Below are 24,416 nucleotides of genomic sequence, written 5' to 3' on the forward strand. Positions count from 1 at the left end.
TGGAGCAGCTCAGAGCTTGGGTGGGTACAGCTCGGCTGCCTCGCAGGCCAGGAAACAACTCAGGTCAGGATGAGGCCTCTGCAGAGGTCTTGTGTGCTTATCCCAGCCACGTGGGGCCCAGACTTTCACCTTCCTGGGAAAGGTCTTCACCCAGCTGTTCTGCTGTCGCCCTGGGCTTCTGTCATGTCCCATTTCTCTTCACGTGTGTCTGCCTGGGAACATGTGCACACACACACACACACACACACGTGTTGTGCCTTCTGTGCTGCTCCCCTCTGTCTCTGCAAAAGGTCCAAGGGTGGCAGCACGAGGCAGTGCTTAAAGCAGCACAGTGGGCATCACTGATGAACCAGAGCATGGAGAAAGATGAGAAGCATCTGTTCCCCTCTTGGTGTGTGGGACTCTGAGCCCTCCTTCATCCCAGCCCAGCCTCCCCAGCCCCATGGCTGCTGTCTCCTGCCTGGTTGGAGCCTTTGGTGGAGAGCTCTGGGGAAGAACATTTATTGCTCACTCACATAAATGTTCCTTGTGGTCAGTCTCATTCTTTGTACATCAACAGCAATGTGCTGGCTGTCTCCTTGTATGGAGAAGGGGTCAGGACTGTCACAGTCCTGTCCTTTGTGTGTAAATCCATGTCTGAAGCCAGGTCTCTGCCAGGAGACAAGTAGGCTGAGTCTGTGCTCTCTCCCTGTCTAAAGCTGCCATTTAGCAGCTGGGTGCAGCAGTCCCATGAAGACATCAGAAAGGAGCTGGAGGATGCAGCCCATGATGACCCATACTGGTAGCACTGGGATGTTGAGGGAACACTGACTGCCAGAGCACCCTCTCCAGTGTAAGGCTGCTCTCATCATGTGCACTCTGACCACGTCCCTCCAAGTTCAGTTTCAGTTGCAGTTGGGTTGTGATTTAGAGTCCCCACACCAAGTTCACATCTGTTGGTCCAGGATGGAGCTGGTACAGCCATCAGTGTGTGCTGCTATGATCCTCTGGCAGGTCCAACTTCCCCTTTCAACCAGCACCAGAGGTAGCTCTTTCCCTCACTTTTGTGTGACCTCCAACACCTTCCTTGTGTGACCAGCAAGACTCTGCTCTCTTTCCACATAGACACATCCCCAGCTCTGAAAGAAGTCCACACTGCTTGGTTCTGACCCAGCTGACATCCCCCTTTCAGACCTCTGGGTTTCAACTGGAAGTGCATCCACCTGTGACACCAAGGGGACCAGTGGCCAGACAGAGCCAGCTGCTGACCCCAGGCACTGCTTATCCATACTTTGAACTGTCCCCTGTGGAGAGGGGCCAGACTCAGACCCCAGAGCCAGGTGTTTGAGTACATTTTGAACCTGGATTCTTTCCAAGATGGGTCACCTTGGTCATCTTGCACAGGGCAGAGCTCATAGGGTGGATGTGTTGTGCAGACCAAGGGAGGAGATGAGGAGAAGACATTCCTCCCCTCAGGCAGCACAGTGTTTGTTGGGCATCTGCCCTTGCACCAAGTGTTTTACCTTGGCTTTGCCATGGAGAAAAGGCTTCCATGTGGCTTCTTCCTGGTGCAGGGACAAAGGAGATAGCAGCAAGGTGACCAGCCCAACCCATCAGCATGAGGGACAGTTTCCCTGACACAGAGCACCCAGACTGCCCATCCACCCCAGCTCTGTCACTGCTCCCAGACACATTGTGAGGTGCTGGGCAAAGCTGGGAGCTCCACAGAGGAGCTAACTGGGATCCAGCAGCCACACAACCTCTGTGTGAGAAGGGAGGTCCCAGCATTGTGTGTCCCAAGTGCTCTCTGTGTACAAATACAGACAGGGTGTGTACAGCAGGCTGAACACATCAGAGCTTCTCTCCTTCTGGGAGATGTCCCGTGGAGCTTTGCCATGCAGTGTTTGTGCTGTCTGAGGGGCCTGTGTGGCATCTTGCTTGGCATCTTCTCAGCTTTGGTTTGTACTGAAGTGTCAGCAGTGGTGGCCCCAGGGGACAGGCCAATCTGCTCCCCTAGTCCTCAGTCCCTGTGCAATGGCTGTCTGTGTGAGGGGCTCCCCTCTTCTTGGCCTTTAACCTTCTCCAACTCTTTCTTCCAGATCTTTGGACCCCCCTCACTTATATTTACCCATGGAGAGCAGGTACCGTCCCACTGGTGTTTCCCTCTTCCTTCCTCATGGATCTGTCTGGGTTCAGCCTGTACACCCATGCCTGGGTGTTTGGCAGGCTGAGGGGTCAGCTCACACCTGGGGGCAGCAGGAGGAGGAGGAGGCAGCACTTCTGACCCAGGCACTGCAGAGCAGCTGGAGAGCTTGGTTCCTCAGCCCCTTGGGAACAGCCAGTTTTATTACAGGGAAGGTAGAGGAACTTTTTGAGCCAAGCCTTGTGGAGCTCAGATGCCAATGATGGGCAGAAATACTGTCATTCGAGCCAGAGGAAGGGCTAGAAGAGATGGAAGTGAGAAATAGGGCCAATCTCAGCATCTCTCATCTATATTTCAGAACATTCTGCTTTAGGCTGCCTCTGGTTTAACCCGGATGAGCTTCTCCTGAGTCCAGGTTTGACCAGCTACTGCTTCTGGAAAGTGAGCAGGACCAGGGGCACATGTGGGAGGGAGATGAGGACATAGGAGAAGAAGGGAGCAAAGCTGCCCCTGCTCAGCTCATATCTCACCACAGCTTGCTCCTGAGCCCTCTCCTGGTCCCACACAGTCCAGCCTGGCAGCCTCACACCTTCCCACCTTTTCTGTCCACTCCGCCCTTGCAGGAGGGCCAGGGCACCTCCCTGACCCAGGAGCAGGGGCTCCCAGCTAAGGCCGGGGTCTCCCAGCTGCTCTGGTGGGACAGGAGGACCCGTCAGGGGCTGGACAGGGATCTGAGCCTCACACACTCTCAACCTCACCATCAGAAACCGGGGGCTCTCAGGCGCTGTGTGTTAAGTCTCTCCTACCCCACAAGCTGGGACCCTCTGGCCCCCAGGCAGGGTCCCCGCTTCCCTCTCTCTCGGCAGAGCCTCGGCACCCTGCACCCCCCCAGCACTGACCACTGCTCCCCCGGGGCTCTCCTGACATACCTGGAACCGTGCTGGAGCAGCGGCAGGGAGAGGGAAGGGGAAGGGCTGCCCGAGGCTGGGGTGACTGGTTCTGCCCCTCTTCCCCTGCAGGCACCGGACCCGGAGCTGGGGGAGCCGTACGAGCCCGTTTGCGACTCTACCTACAGCGAGGCCGAGTCTGCAGCCGCGGAGGTGCTGGACCTGCCCCTGCCCAGCTGCTTCCGCTCCCGCAGCCACAGCTACCTCCGAGCCATCCAGGCGGGCTGCTCCCAGGAGGAGGACACCAGCTCCATCCGCTCCATCTCCCCCCCGCCGTCGGGCAGCCTGAGCGGCAGCAGGACCCTGCCCACCAACAGCAGTGAGTGCCGGCGGGGGCTGCGTGGGGACGGGGAGCGGGGTCACAGGGGACGCTGCTGCCCCCTGCCCGGGAGGTGCCGAGCATGCGGGGCACTGGGATGACACCTCTGTCGGTTGTCCGTGGTTGTTCAAGGCTTTTGAGGGCTCATGGGGGCTTACTCCGTGCCAGGGAGGGGGCCAGCAGCCAGGGATGCCACTAGGGTGGCTGGGGCTGGAGCTCAGGGAGCGGGTGCTGCAGTGGCAGACAGGATCTGCTTGCTGGGACCTGGCTGGCACTGTTGATGTGTCCTGCAGAGGGCCGGGAGAGCTCAGTCTTCACTCAGTCAAGCCAAACCCAAGCCTTAGTGCTACGGCTGGGAGCATCCCATGGGATACTCACTTTGCCCAGGAGCACTGGCTGCCTCTCTGCCTGAAGCCCTGCAAGGCTGCAGGTGCAGAAGGAACCTGCAGCACAGGTAAGCAGCCAGATTGCCCTACACTGCCAGTAACTTCCCCCTTCCTACTCTTCTTCACTGCACATCTCTTATTACCCCAGTCCAGGCTGCACTTGACAGGATTGACCTTTCTCTGAAATGCTCAGGAACAAAAGGAGATTGTAGCAAGGTGGGGGTTGGTCTCTTCTCCAAAGTTACAAGTGATAGAACAAGAGGAAATAGCCTCAAGTTGTGCTCGGTGAGGTTTGAATTGAAAAATTTCTTCCCTACGGGGTTGTCAGGCCCTAGCACAGGCTGCCCAGGGAAGCAGTGAAATCCCCATGGCTGGAAGGATTTAAAAGCTGTGTAGACATAGTGCTGAAGGTCATGGTTTAGTGAGGACTTGGTAGTGCTGGGTTAGCAGTTCACCTTGATGATCTTAAGGGTCTTTTCCAAACTAAATGTTTCTGTGATTCTATTATTCTATTTTGTGCAAAAGAACACTCAGGGACTTTGCACCAATTTCCCCAGGCTGTGAGCATATCCTGATCTCTGCAGCCCCTTCAGCTGGAGGCAGGAATGCAGCCCATGGGAAGAGGGAGGCATCTGCCTCCTTCCCTCAGGGATGGAGATGTGACAAGGCTTTGCAGTTCACCACAAACTTCTTTGCAGTTTCCCTCATGGGGCAGGATTCCTGTAAACAGGTCTGGAGGGTCAGACCTGGGAAAAGAGGTGAATGGTGTGAATTTGCCCCCTCCACATCTACAGAGTTTGTGATTTTGCCCAGCAGAGTCACAGGCAGGTCTGCCCCTGCTCAGGCAGGAACCCTGGTTGGCTCAGCTCTGAGCAGCAGAGCCCAGGCAGTGACATGCCAAGCATGGGGCTCCCAGGCACAGCTCCTCAACCATCCAGGAAAAAGCCCACCTCTGCCAAGGGGGCTCACCAAATGCACCCCTGTGCCTTCCCCTGAAGGTAACAGGCAAACAGCATCACCATGGTGCACCCAGCCCTTGGGCTGCAGCCTGGAGAACAGTCTTTCAAAATGTCCTGACAGTGAGATGCTGGGAGTTCATCCTTTGGCTGGACTGGCTTCAACTGCTTCCTGTCCTAGAAAAAGAATTACCAGCTGTTTAGTCCTATTTGCCCCTCTCCATCAGGTGTACACAGGCTAGAGATCCCAGCAGCCCTGGGACAGGGTGAAAAAAGAGATAATGCTTTGAGTTTCAAGGCACTAATGAGCTTTCCTGAACCCCAGAGCCCATCACCCCATTCATGACCACCCGCTGCCATCAGCAGCTCCAGAGGCCCCCCTGGCACTGATGTGAGCTTTATTCATTCCAGACCTTGCTCTTTTGATTTGTAATTACTGTACTGGATGAGAGCCTGGCTTCTCCTTCCAAAGCAAGTCAGGACTGACCTCATCACCAGGACAGGGTGAGGCTGAGGGCAGCCCAGTTCAGCTCCAGTGTCTCACCAGCTGGGCTGTCTCTCCCAGCACTGCAGCAGAGCAGAGCAGCCAAACCTCTCCAGAGCTGGCTGTCCCCTGTGCCTGGGCCACCCTTCCCAATGGCCGGAGCACCTGGCACCCCTGGGAGGAGTTGGGGCTGCCTGTTTTTCCCAGAGGACCAGGGTGCCCCCCTGCAGTGGTGCTGGAGGAGGCTGCTGTGAAAGCCCCGTGCATCCAGCACACGGGGAGAGCCCAGGAAGATGAGTGCTTTGTCTCAGGATGTAATTTTTCCTGGGTGCCACAGTCACGGGCTCAAGCCAGCAAGGGATGGCAAGCTCTGCTCAGACCTCCCTGCACTGGGAAAGCCCAGGAGGGCTTTTTCCAGGGGGAAAAAGATCCCAGAGCTGGTTTTCCCCACTGTGGACATGGGCCCAGTGCTGGCCCAGGGACGACTGATGCAGCCGGGCTCCACCTGTGCCTTTACCAAAGCACAACCTGCAGTAGAGGCTTCAGCCCCTGTGGGACAGACCTCTCCTGGAGAAGACTTGTGAGGGCTGTGGGCAGCAGGGAGGAGCATTGGTCTGGAGATGCTGCTTCTGCAAATGGCTCCTGAAGGCCTGAGCAGAGCCGGCACGTTCAGCTGTGCAAAGGCACAGTGTGGGGAGCAGCTCTGCTCTTGATGTGGTATTTCAGCTGCTGCGTGGCCCTGTGTGTGCCGGAGGGTGTGAGCAGACTCTGGAAAGTTGGCTGAGTCTTGCCAGAAGAGAAAACTACTACCTTTCCATGATGCTTCAAGTCACTCTTTCTGCATCACTTTTGCATGGGTTTTTTCAAGGTCCCTCTTGGCTCCTGGATAGTGCTGAGGAGAACCATCCCAAGAACAGTTTGGGGAACTGGTTAGAAATGGTGATATCCTGGTGTTCCCAGACATGGTGACACCTGGACATCAAGCCAGGCAGACACCAGAGCAGGCAGGAGGAGTTCAGCATCTCACCAGTTTTGCACAGTGCTGACAGCAGCATGGAGGCAGACAGCAAGCCCTGTGACCCACAGGGACACTGGGTCAGTGTGAGTCAGGCTGCTCTGGCACTTGAACCACAGAACTATGGGAGGGTTCAGAGCAACCTCAGTGTGTCTGCCATAGGCAAAGCTGCTGGAGCACAGAGTTGGGCTGTTGGTGGGAGCCAGATAGAAGCCCCATGTCAGCAGTGGGTGGGAAGGAGAGCACCAGCAGCCTTCCCACCCAGGGACACACCAGTGCCCTTTGCCTCTCCTCTTCTGCTCTGGCCTGTGCTCCAGGGTAGTCACAGCCATAGTCCACAGGGTGAGGCAGGGACTGAGAAAGATCCCATGGGAGGGAAAGGCTGCATGCTCAGCCCCATCCCTCCTTCTTACTGCCCTATCTGCTCTGCTTCTGCCCCATGGTCTTCCCACCCTGGCTCACCCCACTCCCTGCCAGCATCCCCTGCTCCTTGCTGGCAGCCCAGCCCATGCTGAGCTCAGCACTGCTGCAAACTCAGGGTAAATAATGCCAGGGAGCACCAGCAGGGAAGGGGGCTTTCAAACTGACTGCTTGCCACCTCTCTCTGACAAGATGAGGAAAGATCTGCTGATTTCCAGAACATCCTCCAGCCCTTTGCATTGGCTGCTGGGGCCTGGGAAGGGAAATGTTTTTGATGGAGGAGCATCTGTGTTTGTGTGTGATGGGGAAGGCAGGAGGCAGATCTGGGCTCAGTCACACCTTTCATCAGCCACTCGGGCTCAGTTCCCCCTGCAAATGTGCATCACTGGGGCTTTAATTGGTTGGTATGGTACAAGAGGAGTCTCCTGAGCAGCAGGTTGGTACCTCCTAGCTTGATGGCTTCAGTCTGCATCAACAGAGAAGTGGGGCTGTGGTTCTAATGTTCTCTCCATGCAGGGCTTGGGTTGAAACAACTGAGAGCCCTCACCTCTTCCTTCCCATGGGCACCCTCCTGCACATCCATACAGCAGCCCAGAGGAACTTCTCCTGTTGCATGCCTGGTCCCTGTGGGGGTAATTGGGTTTCTTCACTGTAGGGGCACCTCTGAAAGAGGCTGCAGCTGCAGCAGGGCTGTGGCTGACACCAGCTTCTCATCCTCTAAGGACAGCACGGGGGCTGAATCTTAAAGCAAAGTGATTGAGGCACCAGCCGAGGGCATGAGGGAGGTGCAGGGAGCTGGGTTCCAGTGAGTGTCAGGGTCTGTGTGGGGAGTGGGGCTGGGTGGGAGCCCTGGCAGCTGTCAGGCCTCTGACAAGCCAGGTCCTCCCCCAGAGGTCTGTGTCACTCCTGCATTACAAGGCAATTAGCTCCCATTTGACAGCCAGTGAGACAGATGATGAGCTGCCCTTGATCAACCTTAAACAAAGTTTTGTGCCTTGAAGCTGGAGACTCAAAAGCCCCAGTGAAACCTATTCATCTAATTGCCAGGCGTGCAGTGACAGCCCTGCCACTTCTGAGCATTACAAAGGGCTCCCCAGCCCCAGCTCCTTCTTATTAGATGCAGCACTGGGAATTGCTTGCTTAATAGACTGCTTGCAATACAGAGCTGAATATTTATGTCCAGGGTAAACAGAAAAGAAGAAGTGAGCAAAATGCAGCAAAAAGAGGTGAGAATCCCCAGTGTGGAGACAGCCCAGCCCAACATCACTCAGTAACAGCAGAGAAAGCTCACACCAGGCCAGTTCTTATTCGAGCTCTTCCCATTTGGTAACATCACCCTTGGCCAGAGCATCCTGCCCTGGGATTCAGCAGCCTGTTCCCAGAAAGTCCAGGTGCCCAGATCCCTATACTGTGCTCAGATCTCTTCCAGGGAGGCCAGGAAATCCAGGTCTGCCACCTCCTTCAGGACTGGATTGTCTCTGTTAACTTGCCTTACCACTGGCTAAAATGCCCCTGACAGTGTGAGCTCTGGATGTAGGCAGCAGCCTCCAGTTCTCCCTTTCTGCTGACCCCGTAGTGGCAGATCTGGCTGCAGGCCCCAAGCCCAGCACAGGAACCACAGCATCTGGAGCAGTAGCAGCTCAGAAAATGAAGCCCTGCAGTCCAACCCAACCTTAACCTCAACCAGAGCCAGGCATGAGGCTCGTCCTTGAGAGCCAACAGGACTCCCATGAACATGGAGGTGTCTGCCAGGACTGCACACATGTTGTGTCCACCCATATCCCAGAGCTTTGCCAAGCCCAGACTGGGCACGAGAGCACTGACTGGGAGAGATACTCCCCAAAGTCGTGATAGAATAGCCTCTGTCTGCCTGTAACCTGCTTCCTGTCTTCTTTATATTTTTTGTTTGGTTTTTTTCCTGTTCATCTCCCAGGACCATTCCTGTGCTGGGAACCCTGCTCCAGGTCTCAGCCTGGTTCTCTAGCACTGAGGCTCTTCTGGGGGGATCAGGATTAGGCTTAATGGAAGAAAAGCAAAATACTTGCACACCTCCAGGCAGTTTCACAGCACAAAGCAGCATTGCACTGACCAAACCCCCAAGGGATGGTTCACTGTGGGATGAGTTTCCACAGCATCTGGGAAAGTCACGTAGTGCTGGCTTGTGAGAGATGGCTCCAAACACCCTTCCTCCTCCATCTCCTCCTCCCGCATCTCCTCCTCCATCTCCTCTGCACTCAGTATTTGCCTGGTCTCTGGGTAGGAAGACAAGTTCTGCTCCTCTTCTCTCTTGGCTGTCACGGGGGATGTGACATTTCCCCTTTGTGGGGAAAAAGCAGTGGTGTGAAGGCAAAGGAAAAACCAAACCAGGCCAGAACACGTTGTTCAGCCTGGGTGTGAGCGGCTGCAGCTGCAGAGCAGAGCACCACTGAGGGCCTGGACTGATCACATCAGCTGGAGCTGACTCCGTGCAGCCTTTGAGGAGGAAAACTGTTACCCTTCCCTTCAGATTTTCTCCTTCTTTTTGACCTAGATTTCACATTCCAGAAATAGCTTTCTCTGACATGCCAGCAGGAAAGGGATTAAAGAGAGAGAGAGAAAGAGAGAGAGGGAGTGTTTGTGTGTGTGTGCACGCACACGCACGCCAGGAAGAGATTTCTGCTGTATCCTGCTCCCTCAGTGTTCTCTGTCAGAGGAGAGAAGGGTCCCCAGACATGTTGCATGATCTATTCATGTCTGTAGGACACAAAGCGATTTATGACAACTGTTTCTCTCCACACATACCTATTAATTTTTCACCTCTCATCTTTTCTTTGTTATTATGGAAACTCCACCACCACGCCCTGCACTCAGACAGCTCTCCCTTTTCCCCAGGAAGCCTGAGCTGTGGCTACAACCCCACTCTCCAAAACAAAACACCTCTGCCTCCATAAAGCTGAGCTTGGTGCTCTTTGCTGCCATGTTTCAGCTCTATTACCTGCAGCACCCCACACACCAAGCTGTCCTTCTGCTGCCTGCACATGTCTCAAAGGCACCCAGAAGGGGCTGCAATGGGTTTGAGCCACCCAGAAAAGCCATTTGCCCAGATCCCCAAGAAGGGGGGAGCTGCAGCCCATGTGTGATGCTTTGCTGACACAGGGAAGGTGGAAGTGGCTGTCCATAGACTTAATTCTGGGAAGTGTGCACAGCCCCAAGGTCCTGGCCAAGCCTGCTTTCTCTCAGCAGGGGTCAGCTACAAAGGAGTAGAAAGAAAGGCAGCTGCCAGCATTTTCCTGTGGTCAGAAAGCCAAGTCCTTCTTGTTGCTTGCTTTTATCAGCCTTGATGACAGGGAAGAGAGTCAGTAGTGCTGTCTTTGAGGGAGAGGAGGGGAAACTGAAGTGCCAACGGTGTCTCTGGTTGGGAAAGCAGCAGCAGGGAGCCCATGCATGGTGTACTCTCTGCCATGAGGCCACAATGGGTGGAGGAATGTGCAGACACTTCAGGTTCCTTCTTAGACGAGGGAGCCTGGTAGCATCCTGGCAGATTGGCCCTGCTGCCATCCCTGTGAACCAGATGAACACAGAGCTGCCCTAGCACCAGGAAACCACCAATGCTGCTTTGTGTCCCTGCTGCTGGTGATGCTCAGCACCTCTTCTGCATCTTCCTCTGTGGCCACGGAGGCTGCTGAGCCATCACAGGAGCTGCCCAGCAGCAACCAGCAGTGGTCCTAGCTAAGACACACACGTGCCAGAGCAGTGGGACTGGGTGCAGCCATATGCCCAGGCCTGAGCACCTGCAGGATTTCAGGCAGTGCAAGCAAATGAGGAATTCATTGTGCGTGTTTCCCTTGCACGTTACTTTTCCTCTCCTTCCTGCTTTTCCATTATTTTTTCCACTCCCTCAGCCATGACTGGGGTATTTCTGAGGATTCGGGAAGAGATGGGCTTAGAGCTTCTCAGAGCCACTCATGACCCGTGTGGCTGAGTGGCTCTCAGCCCAGAGCTGATCACCACTCCCAAGCCTGGAAGCATTTGAATTGAAAACCAATTATTTTTGTAGGCAGTGCAGGAGAAAGGCTCGGGGCTGCAGGTCCCAAGTCTCAGTGCTGGCTCTCTGCTGAGATCCTCCTTCAGCCCCGCTTCGTTTCTCTGGGAGCAGAAGCAGCACCTCGGCAGCGGTTCCATCGCTCAGCAGGAGTGGTGGGGGCTCAGCCCTTCCCACCGGCAGCTCAGGGAGGTGTTTCCCCACGGCGGTTTGAGCTCTCCTTGAACCAACCCTTCTCCAACCCAGAGCTGCCAACCCAGTGAGTCAGAAATAAATTGGACCATCCAAGAACCGACGGTACCAGCGAGGAGCTGGGGTGGCACACGTGCTTCTGGCAGGAACCACGCACCAGCACCGCTCTTGCAATGCCACAGCCCTGCCCGAGGCCCGCACTCCTGGTGGGACCCCCTGCCCCTGCCTGGCATGGGCTGGAGCCTCACAGGGAGCTGGGGGGTTCCTCAGAGCTGGAGCCGACCCTCTCCGGGTACCTGGCGTCTCCACTTCCCCTCGGTCCTGCTCAGGCACCCCGGAGGGGAGGCACAGGACCCAGGCAAAGCAAAGCACCCGCCCCGGTGAGGCTCAGTCCCCTTCCCGTGCCCGTCAGGATGGGGCCCGGCTGGAGGCTGTCACCAGCGGGAAACACCTTCCAGGAAAAGCCGCCTCCCCACCGGCTTCTTTTCCGTCTCTTTGTACCCGCAGAGGAGCCTCCTTCCCTCTCTCCTTCCCGTCGCCCCGCTCAGGCCGCAGCAGTCCCGCACCGGGTGCGTGGCGGCAGCACAGCCCCCCTGGGCCGGCCCTCCTGGGTCCCTCGCGGCTCCGCCCGGGGTCCCGCCGGGGTTCGATGAGAGCAGGAGCGCTGAGCGGGAGGGCTCGCCCGGTTGGGGTGTGCGGCGAGACGGTGCCGTGCGGGGGGACAAAGCTGGGAGGGGGGGGCGGGTGAGGCGCCCGCTTTGTCCATCTGCGCTCGGCTCCGCCGCTACGGGGCCGCGCCCGCCGCCTGAGTCCCCGTCTCTCGCAGTTGTCTGAAGCGGGCGGGGCGGTACCGACTGAGATCAGCCCGGTCACCCGGCTGCCCGCGAGCGACCGGAGACCGCGGGGCGGTGGCGGGGCAGTGGCAGTGGCGGAGCAGTGGCAGTGGGGTCGGTGACAGGAGCACCACGGCGGCCGGGACAGGAGGGCACTTGCCCGCCGGGGTCCCGCGGGGGAGCGGGCGCCGCCGCCGTTCCGTGGGAGCGCCCCGGGGCGGGAGTGGGCGGGGCGGTTTCGCGCGTGCGCGGGGCGGTGACGCTCGCGCGGGGCGGGGCGGGGCGGGGCTGGGGGGCTTTAAGGCCTGGCCCCCCCTCCCGGCGCGGCCGTAGCGGCGGGCGGGCGCGGTGAGTGTGGCGGCGGATCTCTGCGTCTCCTCCCTCCCTTCTTCCGCCGCGGCCGCAGGAACAGCCGGCGCGGCCCGTTCAGTCCATACCCCGCCGGGCGCGGCCCGTCCTCCCCTCCGCGGAACCCAGACAGAGCGCCCGCGCCCCCCAAACCCCTTCTGTCTCTCCGGTCCCCTCCGCCCCTCCTTTGTGTCTCCCATGGCTTTGTGTCTGGAGCTCCTCAGGCAATGTGAGTGACCGCCCGGGGCGCGGCGGGCGGGGGGCCGGGCCCTGCATGGCTCCGCGGCGGGGGTGCCGCCCTGCCCGCTGCTGCCGCCGCCGCTTTGCCGGGGCCGCCGCGATCGCAGCTGCCGCTTCCTCTGCCCACGCGCGGCCCGACCCGTGCGGGCGGGTCCTGCTGCCCCCGCGCTCGGCCGGGGCCGGGGGGGGCTTCGCTGCGCGGTGTCCGTGTCCCCTCGGGAGCTGTTGGTGCTGGGCCCTGGCAGCGGGGGCTGCCCGACGAGGGGGAGCCGGAACCGCTCCGGCCCAAGCGGGGCGGTGGCGGGTCCGGCCGGCTGCCCACGCCGGTCCTTACGGCCTTGAAGGAGTCCCCGAGTGCTGGAGGAAATGAAATAGCGCTTCACATAATGCATTTTGCCCCAGGGAACGGCAACCCGTTTTTTTTTTTTTTTTTAAAGAAAAAAGGTGGTATTTGGATTCTTCCTCCCTTGGAGAAGAAAAGGGCATTGTCTGAGCGCGGCGTGAATGCTGAGGCTCCAGCGCCCGTCGCTGCTGAGGGCTGGCATGGAGCAGCGCAGCAAGCGGGGACCCCCCGGCTAGAGCAGAGCGGGGAAAGTCTCTTCTTAGTTTGGGAGAAGAGGCCTGGGTCGAGGCTGCAGGGTTTGAGCCGTCCAGCTCTGGGCAAGGGTTGAGCTGAACGCCTCTGAATCGAGCTGCAGGTGTAGCTCTGGTATCGGCGTGGTGTGCTGGAGGGTGGGGTTGCTAGGGCTGGTTTTGAGCTGTAAGTAAAGTAGTGCTTAATTTCTCCCCCAGCCTTCATTAAGAGGTTCAAAGAGGAGAATTATTTCCAGGATGCTGTTGATAGGACTGATAGGTATGGGCTGTCACTCCAGGATGTGCAGGAAATGGTTGAGACAGAAATGGAATTAGGGTCTTTAACTCCTGGGCTGTAACTTGCCACTTGGGGGAGGAAGAGAAGAAAAAGGGGGGGGGACCCAACCGACAGCATGTGGCATTGGATCCTAAAATAAATTCCAATCATGTGGGATGATAACAAGCCAGATTGCCAACTTGTGTAAGTTGGCAGACTTAACTTCAGAGGGTCCAAATTACTTAGGTGGTGATTGCTTTTCGAATAGGAATTTGATGCTATGAAGTTACATGTTCTTAAACGTGTGGAGAAAAATGAGCCTAAGAAATGATCAAACCTATCCTGCTCGTCTGTCAGATTGAGATAATTTATGTGCAGATACCAGTGCTCTGCCACCCTCAAAGTCAAGAAGTTCCTCCTTATCTGCTTGATAAGAAGCCTATCTGCAGAATTTGGCTGACATGTTGCAGTCAGGGAAAACCTAAAAGCTCATCTTTAAGGTGAAAGGGCTAAACTTCTACACATTAATTTGTGTCTATGGCTTGCTACTTCTAGTCCACTTCTGAAACAGCAGTGTAAGAATTTTTGGTGTAGCTGAAGGCCTGGGATTTGTAACTCTGCTTTTTAAGTGCTGTGGAGTAGTTAACTGCACAGTGTGCCACTTTTCAAGGACAAGGTGGCCCTGTGCAGCCCCTGCCAGATTCTTGTCAGCAAAGGTGACAGTGAAGGAACTTGATTTTTGTTATATGTGGATTGACTGTGGACAATACTGAGAATGTGTTAAAAAGATGGTGCACTCCCAGGCCAGCAGGTACCACCAGCTGTAGCTGGTGTCCCAGCCCTCAAGCTATCAGGCAAACTTTGTCAGCTGCTGGGGGAGAGCTTGCATTTCGCTTTGCAACTGTATGTGAAACAGTAGTTGGGGACTCAGTTGCTGAATCTGTGCATGCAGTTTGGATTTGTGGGCACTTCTGACTACTTAGCTCAAGGTTACTCATCTGCTGCTCCAGCCTAATGTGTAATGCATGGAAGACCTGCTGTTCTCTGAGCTCATTCCTAGCTGTGCATGCTGCCAGAGCAATATAATTTTAAAAGCTTTTAATGGCGAACTAATAACTGCCAGACACTTACAAATAACTGTCAGTTCTTGTCTCCCATATAGGTGTTCCCATTGTTTGAGTCCAGCCTCAGCTAGTTTGGAGTCACCTGTTCAGCAGACCCTGTAAAAGTCACTCAGTGACATTATTCCTAATAATGCACTATATGCCTGCAGAAGTGAGGCTGCAAAGCCATGCTGCAGCAAGCCTTGTTTTCATCTCCTTAGCTGATACTTTTGCTCCGTGCAAAAGCCTCAACTATTTTTTAATGGATTGAGGAGGCATAATTGGATTTGGTGCAGTGCAAGTTACAGTAACATATGTGAGCTGGAAGGATTAAGGCTGTGCAGGCGGGTGGCCTTGTTCAAGAAAAATCCACTTTAATTTCTGCAGTGAAAAGTTGACAGTGTGTTTCCTATCAGAGCAGATTTAAAAAGGGAGGGGAGAAATACTAAGTATGATTGCTGTTTGCTTTGAAAGGTGGTTACAGTTCAGGCTCTCAGATCAAGTTCTGTGGAGGCTGTACCTGGGGATGAGAACAGTGAACTGGGGTCCCTCCGGAAGAGCTCAAGAAGGAATGAGTTAATCCTTCCCTTCTCTCCAGGTCTCCAGGCCAGCCTGCCACCTGGAGAGAGGGACAAGTAGGGAACAGAATGACAACAGGGTGGCTGACATAAGCTGCCTTTAAACAAGTGGAAGTTAAACTATTTGCAGATGGGCTAGTTAATGAGAAGGGTGGGAATTCTGTCCTCTTCGATTTGTCTTGCAAAATTAATGAATTGCTGGCCTTTCAGTGCAGGTGGGTGCACTAAGGCAACCTGCTGTCTGCTGGAGAAGCAGTGGGCAAAGGGAACGGCAGCCCATGACTGAAGTCCTTAGCCCTGTGCTTCACCTCTCTGCTCTGCCAGGGTCTGGCTTGTAATCTGAAAGGCACCATTTCAAAAGCATTTGCAATTCCACTGAAAACAGTGAGGTAACTGCTCGTATGCATCTTCCCATGTGAGTCTGGTGTCTAATTTTTATGGGCAAAGTAAGGTAGGGCAGTACCAGTGTCTCCATACTGCAGTGTGGGTTGCTAGCCTGCTATCAAGGACAGGTGACAAGCAGTCCTGGTCCCCCAGGCTTGGAGAGTCTGTTCCATGCCTGCAGAGGACAGGGTGGTGGGTTATGTGCTGCCAGGCCTCTTCCTGAATTTCCTTGCAGTACTTAAACACTGCAAGAAGACAGCAGAGTTCTGATTCTCTCCTACTTTCCCCTGAGATTCCTGGGGGTTTGGTCTTGAACTGTGAAATTGCCAAAAAAAAAAAAAAAAAAAAAAAAAAAAAAAAAAAAAAAAGTAGAACTAGTATTTATATTGAGGATGTACTGACTCTAAGTCTTGTGTATCTTGTTTAGTATTTGTCATTAAGACATCCAGGTTTCATTGCAATTATCTTTTTGAACCTAGTTCTAAGAGATCAAAGCTAAACCTACTGTCTTGTCTCTTCAGTCTGAAGCTGTCCAAGAAACTTAAATTATGAATGGTTTCCAAGGCAAATTTTTACTTGGAGTGAGTCTGTCAGAGGTGATATTAAAGCAAAGATTAAAGTTGCATATGCCTTTCTACTGAGGCACTGTCACGGTGCAAGGTGATGTTTGAAAGCTAAGAGGTATTTAAGAGTTGATAAAAGGGAATTTTTCTTGCAAGTTGTCATTAGTTAAGCTTCTAAGAATTATTTGTCTTGTTTATATTCTGGGAGTGGCTGAGGATCTAACTGAACCAAGTCCCAGCAGGGCATTTGCTGTGCTCTGGAGGTATCCCCAAGCCTTTCTGCCCAGGATAGACATATCTACAGCTGCATTAATTTTGAAAGTTAAAATTGAGAAGTTACAGCATGGGTGTTTACATCACTTTTAAGCCTTATGCATAAGATAACTATCTGTGTCTGAAGCTAAAGCAAGTGTCTCAAAGGCTACTGTGGAGATGTCTCCAAGGGGGTTCCTGGACCATCTTCTGAAGGCTCTTGTTAGGAGCTTTGCTGCTGCCCCTGCTGCTGCTGGATTAGCCAGTGCTGCTCTTATGGAGAACACTGTGTCAAGGCAGCTTGAGAGCCAGCAGACTACTGTAGAGCTGTTCTTCCTTGCCTCTTGTAAGGTCAGCTGAGTGACTGTTTTGTTGGGAAGCCTTCTCTTCCTTGTTTCAACCCTGAGACTTCTCTTGGTCCTTGTGCTTGGCCCAAACATGAGGTCCTGTGTTGGGACATTTCTGTCCAGAAACTCTTCCAGGTTTTGGTGCACTCTATTGAACCAGTGCTTGGACTGACCTGCCACTCCACCAGCACTCCCAGGCTGGAAATATTGGACTCCTAGCACTGCTACCTGCTTGCCAGGTCAGGTACTGAATACCATAGTGCCTCTCATTAATCAGGAGGAGACTAGATGGCAAAGCCATCACCACAGCAATGTGGAGCTGGTGTGATGCCCAGCCTTGTACAGCATGGACTGGGATGTTCCAGGGGAGAAGGTGGATTTGGGGGAGGGTAGGTACTAGTAGAATAGAGCTGGATAAATGTTCCTGGTGTGAACAGAAGGAACAGGGTGCCGGACAGTGCTTGCACCTCCTGAGCTGTGATCCTCAACAAAGTGGCTACTTGGATTCAAAAGCATTGAGCTTCAGTGACCCTGAAGTTTTGCAATGTGCCCAGGGCAAGGCTAGGAGCAGGAAATGCTGGATGCTGGGAACCAAGGTCTCCTCACCAGCAGTTCCTTGCTTTGGCCGCAGCACTGCTGCTCTTGGCATCTGGCTCCAGTATCCACATCTCACTGTCACCCTGCAATCTTCCAGGGCATTCTGGAGGCTGCTGCTGCTAATAGTGGTATTATGCCACACATTGGCTTTTATCGCTGCTCTGTTAACGTGCTTACTGGAGATGAGTGCTGCAAAATGCTTTGGGTTGCCAGAGGTAGGTAGGCTGCCAAAGTGGGCTCTTAGAGCCGTGCTCTCACAGTAGCTCCTGCTTTGTTCAAATACTGAATGAGGCTGATGGGGAGAAACTAGCGCTTGGGAGGAAAGGAGACAAAAAGCTGGTAGGGACGGGTATCTGCCTTCAGTCCTCCTGGCTGTGTAACTGCTGGTGTGCTAATGCTGTGAAAAAACCAGTGTGCACAGTTTTTCAGCTGTCAGACTCCTCTGCAGTGGGCTGTGTTCCGTCCCATCACTTGGTTGCTGTGAGGGACGCATCCCCGGGTTTTGGCTGTTCACGGGTGATGCTTGAATTCCTCTTCACAGTGCTTCAGGAGGGCGATGTCAGTGAAGCACCAGGACCGAAATCTGCGAGATAGAAGGCACAGCCTCCCTTTTTCTCTTAGTTTGTGCACTGGCTGAGGGCAGCGGGGCGGGAGCCGTCTGGGCACCCGAGCAGCCGGGGCATGGCCACAGCCTGGCTGGGATGCCTCGGGGGGCAGCCGGGTGGTCCCAGGGCGGTGTTGCTGGTGCTGCCGGGCATGGCGAGACGCGGCCCTGCTGGGTGCTGCTCCCGCTGAGCGCCGTGTGCCGGATCGGGACGGGCCCCGGGCCCCGCACCCCCTCCGGTTCCCCGCCGTGCCGCCCGCGCTACCGGCCCCGCAGCTCGCAGCAGCCTCTGGGCGGGCTGCGGGCGGCGGGGCCCGGGCCCGTTCCGGGGTGGCTGCTGCTGGCCCGTGCCGGGGCCGTTTTCCCCGGGCTGCGGGGAGACCTCCGCCCTCCGCCGGTTCTTCCGCTGACGGAGCGTGGGCCCTGCCCCGCCGCACCCCGGGTTGGGTCAGTCCGGTGCCTTCCCCCGCCCCGCAGGGACGCGGCCTCTCGGCTCCGACCCCTCCGGGCGGGAGAGGCCCCTGGCTGGCAGGGAAAGCTCCCTGAGCTGCCATCCCCGCAGGCAGCACTGCCCGGCTGCTCTCTGCCCCCTTCCCAGTGCAGTGCTGGGTGCTGGGGGGCTGCAGCCCCCTTGTTCCCGTGTCCCGGCTCCAGCGGTCCCGGGGGCTTCCCGGGAAGTGCCGTGGCGGAGCGAAGCCGAACGCAGACTAATGAGGTCTCGAATCAAAGGACAGAACTGGGCCAGCCATGCAGCTGCCGGCCTGGTGACAGCAGGAAACTTTGAAGTGCTTTCTTCTGGCACTGCTATTTGTGTGCTTACCTTCGTGGGATTTTTTTTATTTTTTTTTTTTTTTCAAGGACTCCTTAAGTATCTTGTGTGCTGTGGGAGGCAGCTCTAAAAATACCTCTAGAGGCTGGTAATTTCCACAGTCATTATTTCTGTTTTTCTTATGTTTCTTTCCCTTCTGTAGCTGATGTCTTTGTTCGTTGCTGCAAGGTCTGGTCTATACCACAGATGATGTTTTCTGCTGTCTTCTAGTTCTTGCTCTGTTAGCAAGCATGCTTTGGGTATGGATGATGTGTTCAGTGAGTGGATGTGATTCTACTTGTGGGTGAACAAGTTCATGTATTAGGAACACTGAGGCCAGAATGAACTAAAACCTTTTTGAAGGGTAGAACTCCAGCCTATGCAAACCAGAGCTTTTGGTGCTGTTCTGCAGAAGGAAGCGTGCAGCAATGCCACATCTGCTCTTTGAACCAACCTTGGTCACAGGTGACAGTGGCTTGAGAAAGTCCCCTTGTCCTGTGTCTCAAGTGTGCCACAGGATGGATGGCTTGTTTTTAGTAGCTGGCTGAACCTTAGCAGGAGCCCTGGTTCCTGTTAATGCCTTTACTCAAGTCCTGCTGTTGGATGTGAAATAACTTCACCAGACTGAGGTAGGAGCTGGTAGAAATGTTGTGTACAAAGGCTCTCACTTGGATGGATTATTAATGAGAACTGCTGCTGCAGTTATTGAGGATGCCTGTTAAATCTATTTTATGCTAATTCTTATGGTGTAATGCTTTCTAGCATTACTTTTCTTTTTTTTAAAGCTGGCTCAGTTTTAGGCATCTGTGCCCCTTATCACAGAGCAGCTGCTAACCTGATTACTGCCCAGCTTCCCTGTGCCATGAGTTTGGGACCTGGGTGCTCTGTCTCCTCTGTGAAGAGTGACATGGCTCTTTCCCATCAAATTGCATTAGAGGAACAGGATAGGTTTGCTCACTGCAGTTCTGGGAAGCAGTGTTACCACTGGAGGTGTAACCACCAGTCATAGGGTGTTTGGTGTCTCTGTGCTGAAGGTGCTGTGTTGGGTGCTGTTCTTCTCACCCCAGGTCACTGGACTTCAATTCTGTGCCTTACACCTTCAAACTTCTTTTCTTGGAAAGAAAAGGTTGCTCATGGACTGCTGCAGCTTTTAGGTTTGCTTGAGAAAAGAAAAATGCTGTTATTGTGCTCATTAGTAATTAGTATTTATTAGGCTGAATCTATAGCAAAAGTAAAGGGTGCCTAAGGCTGAAAGCCTGATGGTGGGACTCACTGGGGCTCACTCCTGGCCACTCTGGGGCAATATGGGAGTTGCCTTATCTCTGGGGCTGCAGCAAGTGCTTCCTGATTAACGTGAACTCACGGTGTCAGGGACTCAGATTTGGCTTAACATGCCCCCAGCAGCACTGTAACAATTCAGCTTACACTAGCAGAAATTGTTCAGCTGTGTCTTGTATTGATTTGGAGGTTGAGAACAACAAAGATACAGATACCTGGAGGTCCCAGATCTTCTTTGTATCATCTGTTTCAAATCCCAAGTGTGCTTTATCCTTGAAGGTGGAGTTTTAGCTGGCATGAGTCACTATGGATTGGCATCCCTGGGTTGGTTTCTTTTGTGTGTACCCACACGTGTACACGTTAACAGTGGCAAATTGAAAGGCACTTGGGAGCCTTTGCTGGAGTGTGATGGGCTGGGGAGCCTCCTGTGCGTGTGGGCAGACTGTAGTACAGAGAACTTGATGTGAGGGGAGAGGAAAAATTCTCTCTGATCTGCTTAGTGCTCTTTAGACCTGGGAAATAAGCTAGTGATACCATGGGTTTTTTGACTGGAAGCCCCCATGGTTGGGGTTTTAGGCTGACCTGGGAAACTAAAAGCAAGGTTTCTGTTGTTGGAATTATGTACTTTGTATAACATCATCTTTATTTCTGTCAATTACTATGGTTCCAACCACAGAAGAGCTTTCTTGTTCTAATTGGCCTCCTGTTCAGACTCGGTTGTGTTGCTGTGTCACCATGGAGACAGTGGTGATGTCACAAGCTGTGGCATCACTGAGAAGTGGCTGGGAGGCAGTTGTTAGTATTCCCCCTCACCATACCCACACAAGTAATCCATAGCTGGGAGGAGAAAGCAACAAATCAATCAGTTTGGGGGAAGATAGAGCTTTAAATGAGCCTGAGTTACAGCTGTGATTTTTAAGGCTGTTGCAATGGCAGAAGAGGTGTAATATAACCTCTTTCTCAAACTATCTTCATTACTGTGTTGTTGAGCTCACTTACTTAAAATAAATGAATGGCAGGAAGCCCAAAATCTCCAGCTATAGCTCTTCTGCTTCACTTGAGCCCATTTGTAATGCTAAAAACCCAAATACCCACTCAGCTGCATCCTGATGGGCTTGGTGCTGCTTGTGGCTGGATAACAGGAACACTGAGCTTGTCTGGCCAGCTCTGACATGGCTGGACATGATCCCAGGGGTCTTTTCCAACATGAAAGGTTCTATGATTCTATGACACCAGTCAGAAAAGCTGGTGTATCACCAGTGTGGCAATTTGAGGAACTTCTTGGGGTCTTGTGCCTCTCCAGCATTTCTGAGGCTGTTTCTACTGGGAACATACTGGGGTAGCTGGGCTATGTGATGAGATCATGAAAGCCTACAGGATTTGACTTGTGTGCCCTCATTCATGAGTTAAGTGGAGATGGTAATGTAGCAGAGAACTGGGCTTCTCTCGGGGCTTAATTCTGCTCTTTGCCAAAATCCAGGGAACTTTCTTCTTATTTCCTGAAATGCCCTGACTTTTCACCACAGATGGTATGTGAGGATGTGTTCTGATCTTGTCCATGACTTGTCCTTAGTGTTACCCATTTTTCTTGTAAGGGGTCAGGTTGAGATCACAGTGCAGTGTACTTGATACTGTCAGCTGTAACAGCCTACTCAAATATTAATTACTCCCTTCCTGATTAATGAGAGGCAGGATGGTATTCAGTGCCTGGCCTGGCGAGCGGGTAGCAAATGCTTTCCAATTATTTGTTGGTTTTGGTAAAGGGGCTTTGTCACAGCTGTCACAGAAACATGCTGTTGGTAACATCTCTGTTTGTAGTAGTCTGATATTAGGGAACTGGCCTGAAGACTTTCTCTGAATGTATCTGGGGTGAGTTTAGGGGTCTCTCCAGCTGGGATCCTGTGCACTGTCCCTGCACAGTTTGGCTTGGCTGCTCTCAGTCAGGGCAGGCACTTGCCTGGCAAGCACAGTAGGACATCTCCCTCGTGCTTTGCTTGGTTTAAGCAGCTTTGTGTTCAGACAAACAGGATAAAATTTCATGTACTGTGAAAACAGAAACAAGCTGACTTTTTCCACTGTGAGAGAAATTTCTGGCTGTTTTCCTGAACAGATCAAAACTGGTTTCCAGCAGTTCTGCTGACAGACTCCTCTCCTTTTTCTAATTTATCTTCCAAGTTGCTGGGCTTTTAAGATGAAAGGATAGAGGAGCTCATAGCATGAAGACAAACCTTCACCTTGTCTGTTCCCTTGAAACCCTTGATGAGCGTCCTGTTTAGGGAGCAAATATGAGTGAAATGCCAGTTGCATTTGAATAATATTCATTTGTAGTGCTTTTGAACTTCAAGTAGTCAGCTGTCTGGCCGAAGATGGTAAAACCTGCTTTTTAAGCAACATTGGTTAAAAAGTGTAGAGTGTAAGAAATGTTTTTTTCACCTGACACTGGTCACATCTGATTGCTCCAAGGAGCAATTCACACCAAGGCAATTTGTCTGAAAGACTTCTAGCACTGTAGTTACTATAGACAAGAAGCTTAATCCATAAAGGTCTGACTGAAATTGCTCAGTACTACGTTTTGCAGACAGATGTAATTTAAAAAATGGGTTAAAAGCTCATCTACAAATTATGGATGGTTTGTGAGTTAGCTATATTTTTAGCATGCTTTCAGGTTTTTGTGTGTGTGTAGAGAACTACCTTATCTATAGGAAGTGAAAGATTAAGTTTCCCTTATTACAGCAAAACAGCTAATTGCAAAATATTTGGAGATTTCCATTAAAGGCTATGAATAGATTTCTTCCTGGAGGGAAACTGGTCCTCCTGTGTCCTTACTCATGGGCTTGTCTGAACACCCTAACTAATTCTTTTACTACACAAGAAAGTTGCTATGAAATGACTTCTTATTCTGAAATAAGTCTGTGTAGAGTTCCCTATCCCCAAGCTCGTTTGTGTCCTTTTGTGGGGCTTTGCTGGGGATAATTCTAGGGATGATTCCATGATCTGATATTATCAGTTGCTCTGTTTGTATGCCAGTGACAGACTTGCATGCTAGGTATCCATCAGATAACCTGACCACCATATAATCTCGACTGCTAGGTTCTGGATAACCCATTGTATATAGTCAGTATGTTAAAAGATGCTTTTTTACCCCTGTCTTTGAAAAATATAAAGAACGTGTCTGAATTAATGGTCCTCTGTGGGAAATCCAGGAAGCTTTTGTCATTTCTGTATTTGTTGTAGCAGGTAACTCTTGCTGGTGAGGAATGGGGCCATCCAGCTCTGGAATGAGCTGAACAGGAGCAGCTCTCAGGAGTGACAGATCCCTGGGTGTTTCTTGCTTTCTGCTTGGTTCTTCCATGGCTGCTGCTGCAAAGCCAAAGCAAAATTAGGTCAGTGTTGTGCTGCTTTGGGGAGCAAGATGGCAGCAGGAGACACAGAGATCCCCTTCCCTGTTGCAGATACAGCAATGCCACAATGGTTTCCTTGCAGCCTCTTACCTGCTTCCACCAGCAGAGCTACCTTGACCATGTCAGGCTTCAGTGCAGATGTTTTAACCTTGCAGTTGCAGTGTATGCATCCTCTTTACCCAGGCCAACCTCAAGGTTTCTTGAGTCCTTCAGGCTGACTCGACTGGTATCTCGTATGATGCACTTGCAGAAGGAAAAACTGAGGTGCAAGCTAGGGTTGGGTGAGTACTTGAGTGTGGGAACAGAAACATAAAACCTAATATCCTGCAAAGTAATGTGTTCTGCTGCTGAATTCTCTGAAATTTGGACATAAGAGCACATACCTGTTACCCAAACAAGTTTTAAGATACCTTTGTAGAAGATTGTCACCTACAAGACAGTAAGCAATACCAAACTTAAAAGGGCAGAGTGAACAGGCAGTGACAGTTTTTGCAGAGTAACTCTGCCAAAATATATCCTGGATGTGAAGGGAAATGGCATTCCTGCCTGAAACATAAGGTCATGAAAATTACTACAAGTTTTGGCTTCTTTCCAGCACTCAAGTTTCAAGCCTTCTTCCAACAGCAATTGGTTGAGTTTGTGAGACCAAGTACTTGTTCAGGTTGTAAGTCACCAGACTGCACGATGCAAGCCAGGACATGGACATGAAAATCAAGTTGTCTTGGGTGATCTCTGATAAAGACTTCAAAACTGGAGCTGCCTGATCCTGTAGCAGCCAGGGCCGTGTACACTTATTCAAAGGTAAACAGAGCTCTTGCAAACATCACCCAGAGGTGGAGATTAACAGAATAAGGATTTGTGCTCAAAGCATACTATTCTAGAGAAAAGTAGATAATGCAGAGCTGGCAGATGCTCTTAACTAGATGACTAAAAGTGAAGTTATTTAATGTCTGGAAGTCTCAGGTTCCCTTTGAGCTAAAGTGCTGTGGTTCCAAATGATGGAGTGGGACTTTTTTCATGTCCTTCTCTTGTCCAGTCTTCACCTTGTAGTAAATGCTGGTCTGTAAGTGGTGAAAGGTAATGGAGTCCTTCCCTTTGCTTTGAAAAAAGTTTGCTCTTCAATTTTTTCATTCTTTTCTAACCACTCAGCAGAAGGAAAATACCTTAGTGAACCACGGGCAGTGTGTGCCTGGGCTCCTTACACTCAGGTTGGGCACTGCTCAGTGTCATGTGCAGGGCAAATTCCAAATGGACAAGGGTGGCACTTGGCTGCTTTCAGTCTTAAAGATCTTGTCTAGTCAGCAGTGATGCTTCCAGGATGTGAATGACTTCTGTGTCAGTGGTATTTGCATATTTTAGGCAGACTTG

General features: G+C 52.7%; 1 protein-coding gene across 6 annotated transcripts in view; it reads left to right on the forward strand.

Annotated features, from left to right (window-relative positions):
- Nucleotides 1–24,416, forward strand: part of DLGAP4 (DLG associated protein 4) — a 97,430-nt gene that overhangs the window by 43,241 nt on the left and 29,773 nt on the right. For 3 of the 6 annotated variants that reach the window (XM_071759707.1, XM_071759708.1, XM_071759709.1), the window contains one exon: nt 3,142–3,388. In XM_071759707.1, the coding sequence (XP_071615808.1) occupies nt 3,142–3,388 (247 nt within the window). Of the gene's footprint in view, nt 1–3,141; nt 3,389–12,025; nt 12,273–24,416 lie in introns of those variants that run through there. The other 3 variants (XM_071759714.1, XM_071759710.1, XM_071759713.1) reach the window with 3 other exon arrangements.

This window comes from Heliangelus exortis, chromosome 16 (assembly GCF_036169615.1).
Source record: "Heliangelus exortis chromosome 16, bHelExo1.hap1, whole genome shotgun sequence".
Classification (NCBI taxonomy): domain Eukaryota; kingdom Metazoa; phylum Chordata; class Aves; order Apodiformes; family Trochilidae; genus Heliangelus; species Heliangelus exortis.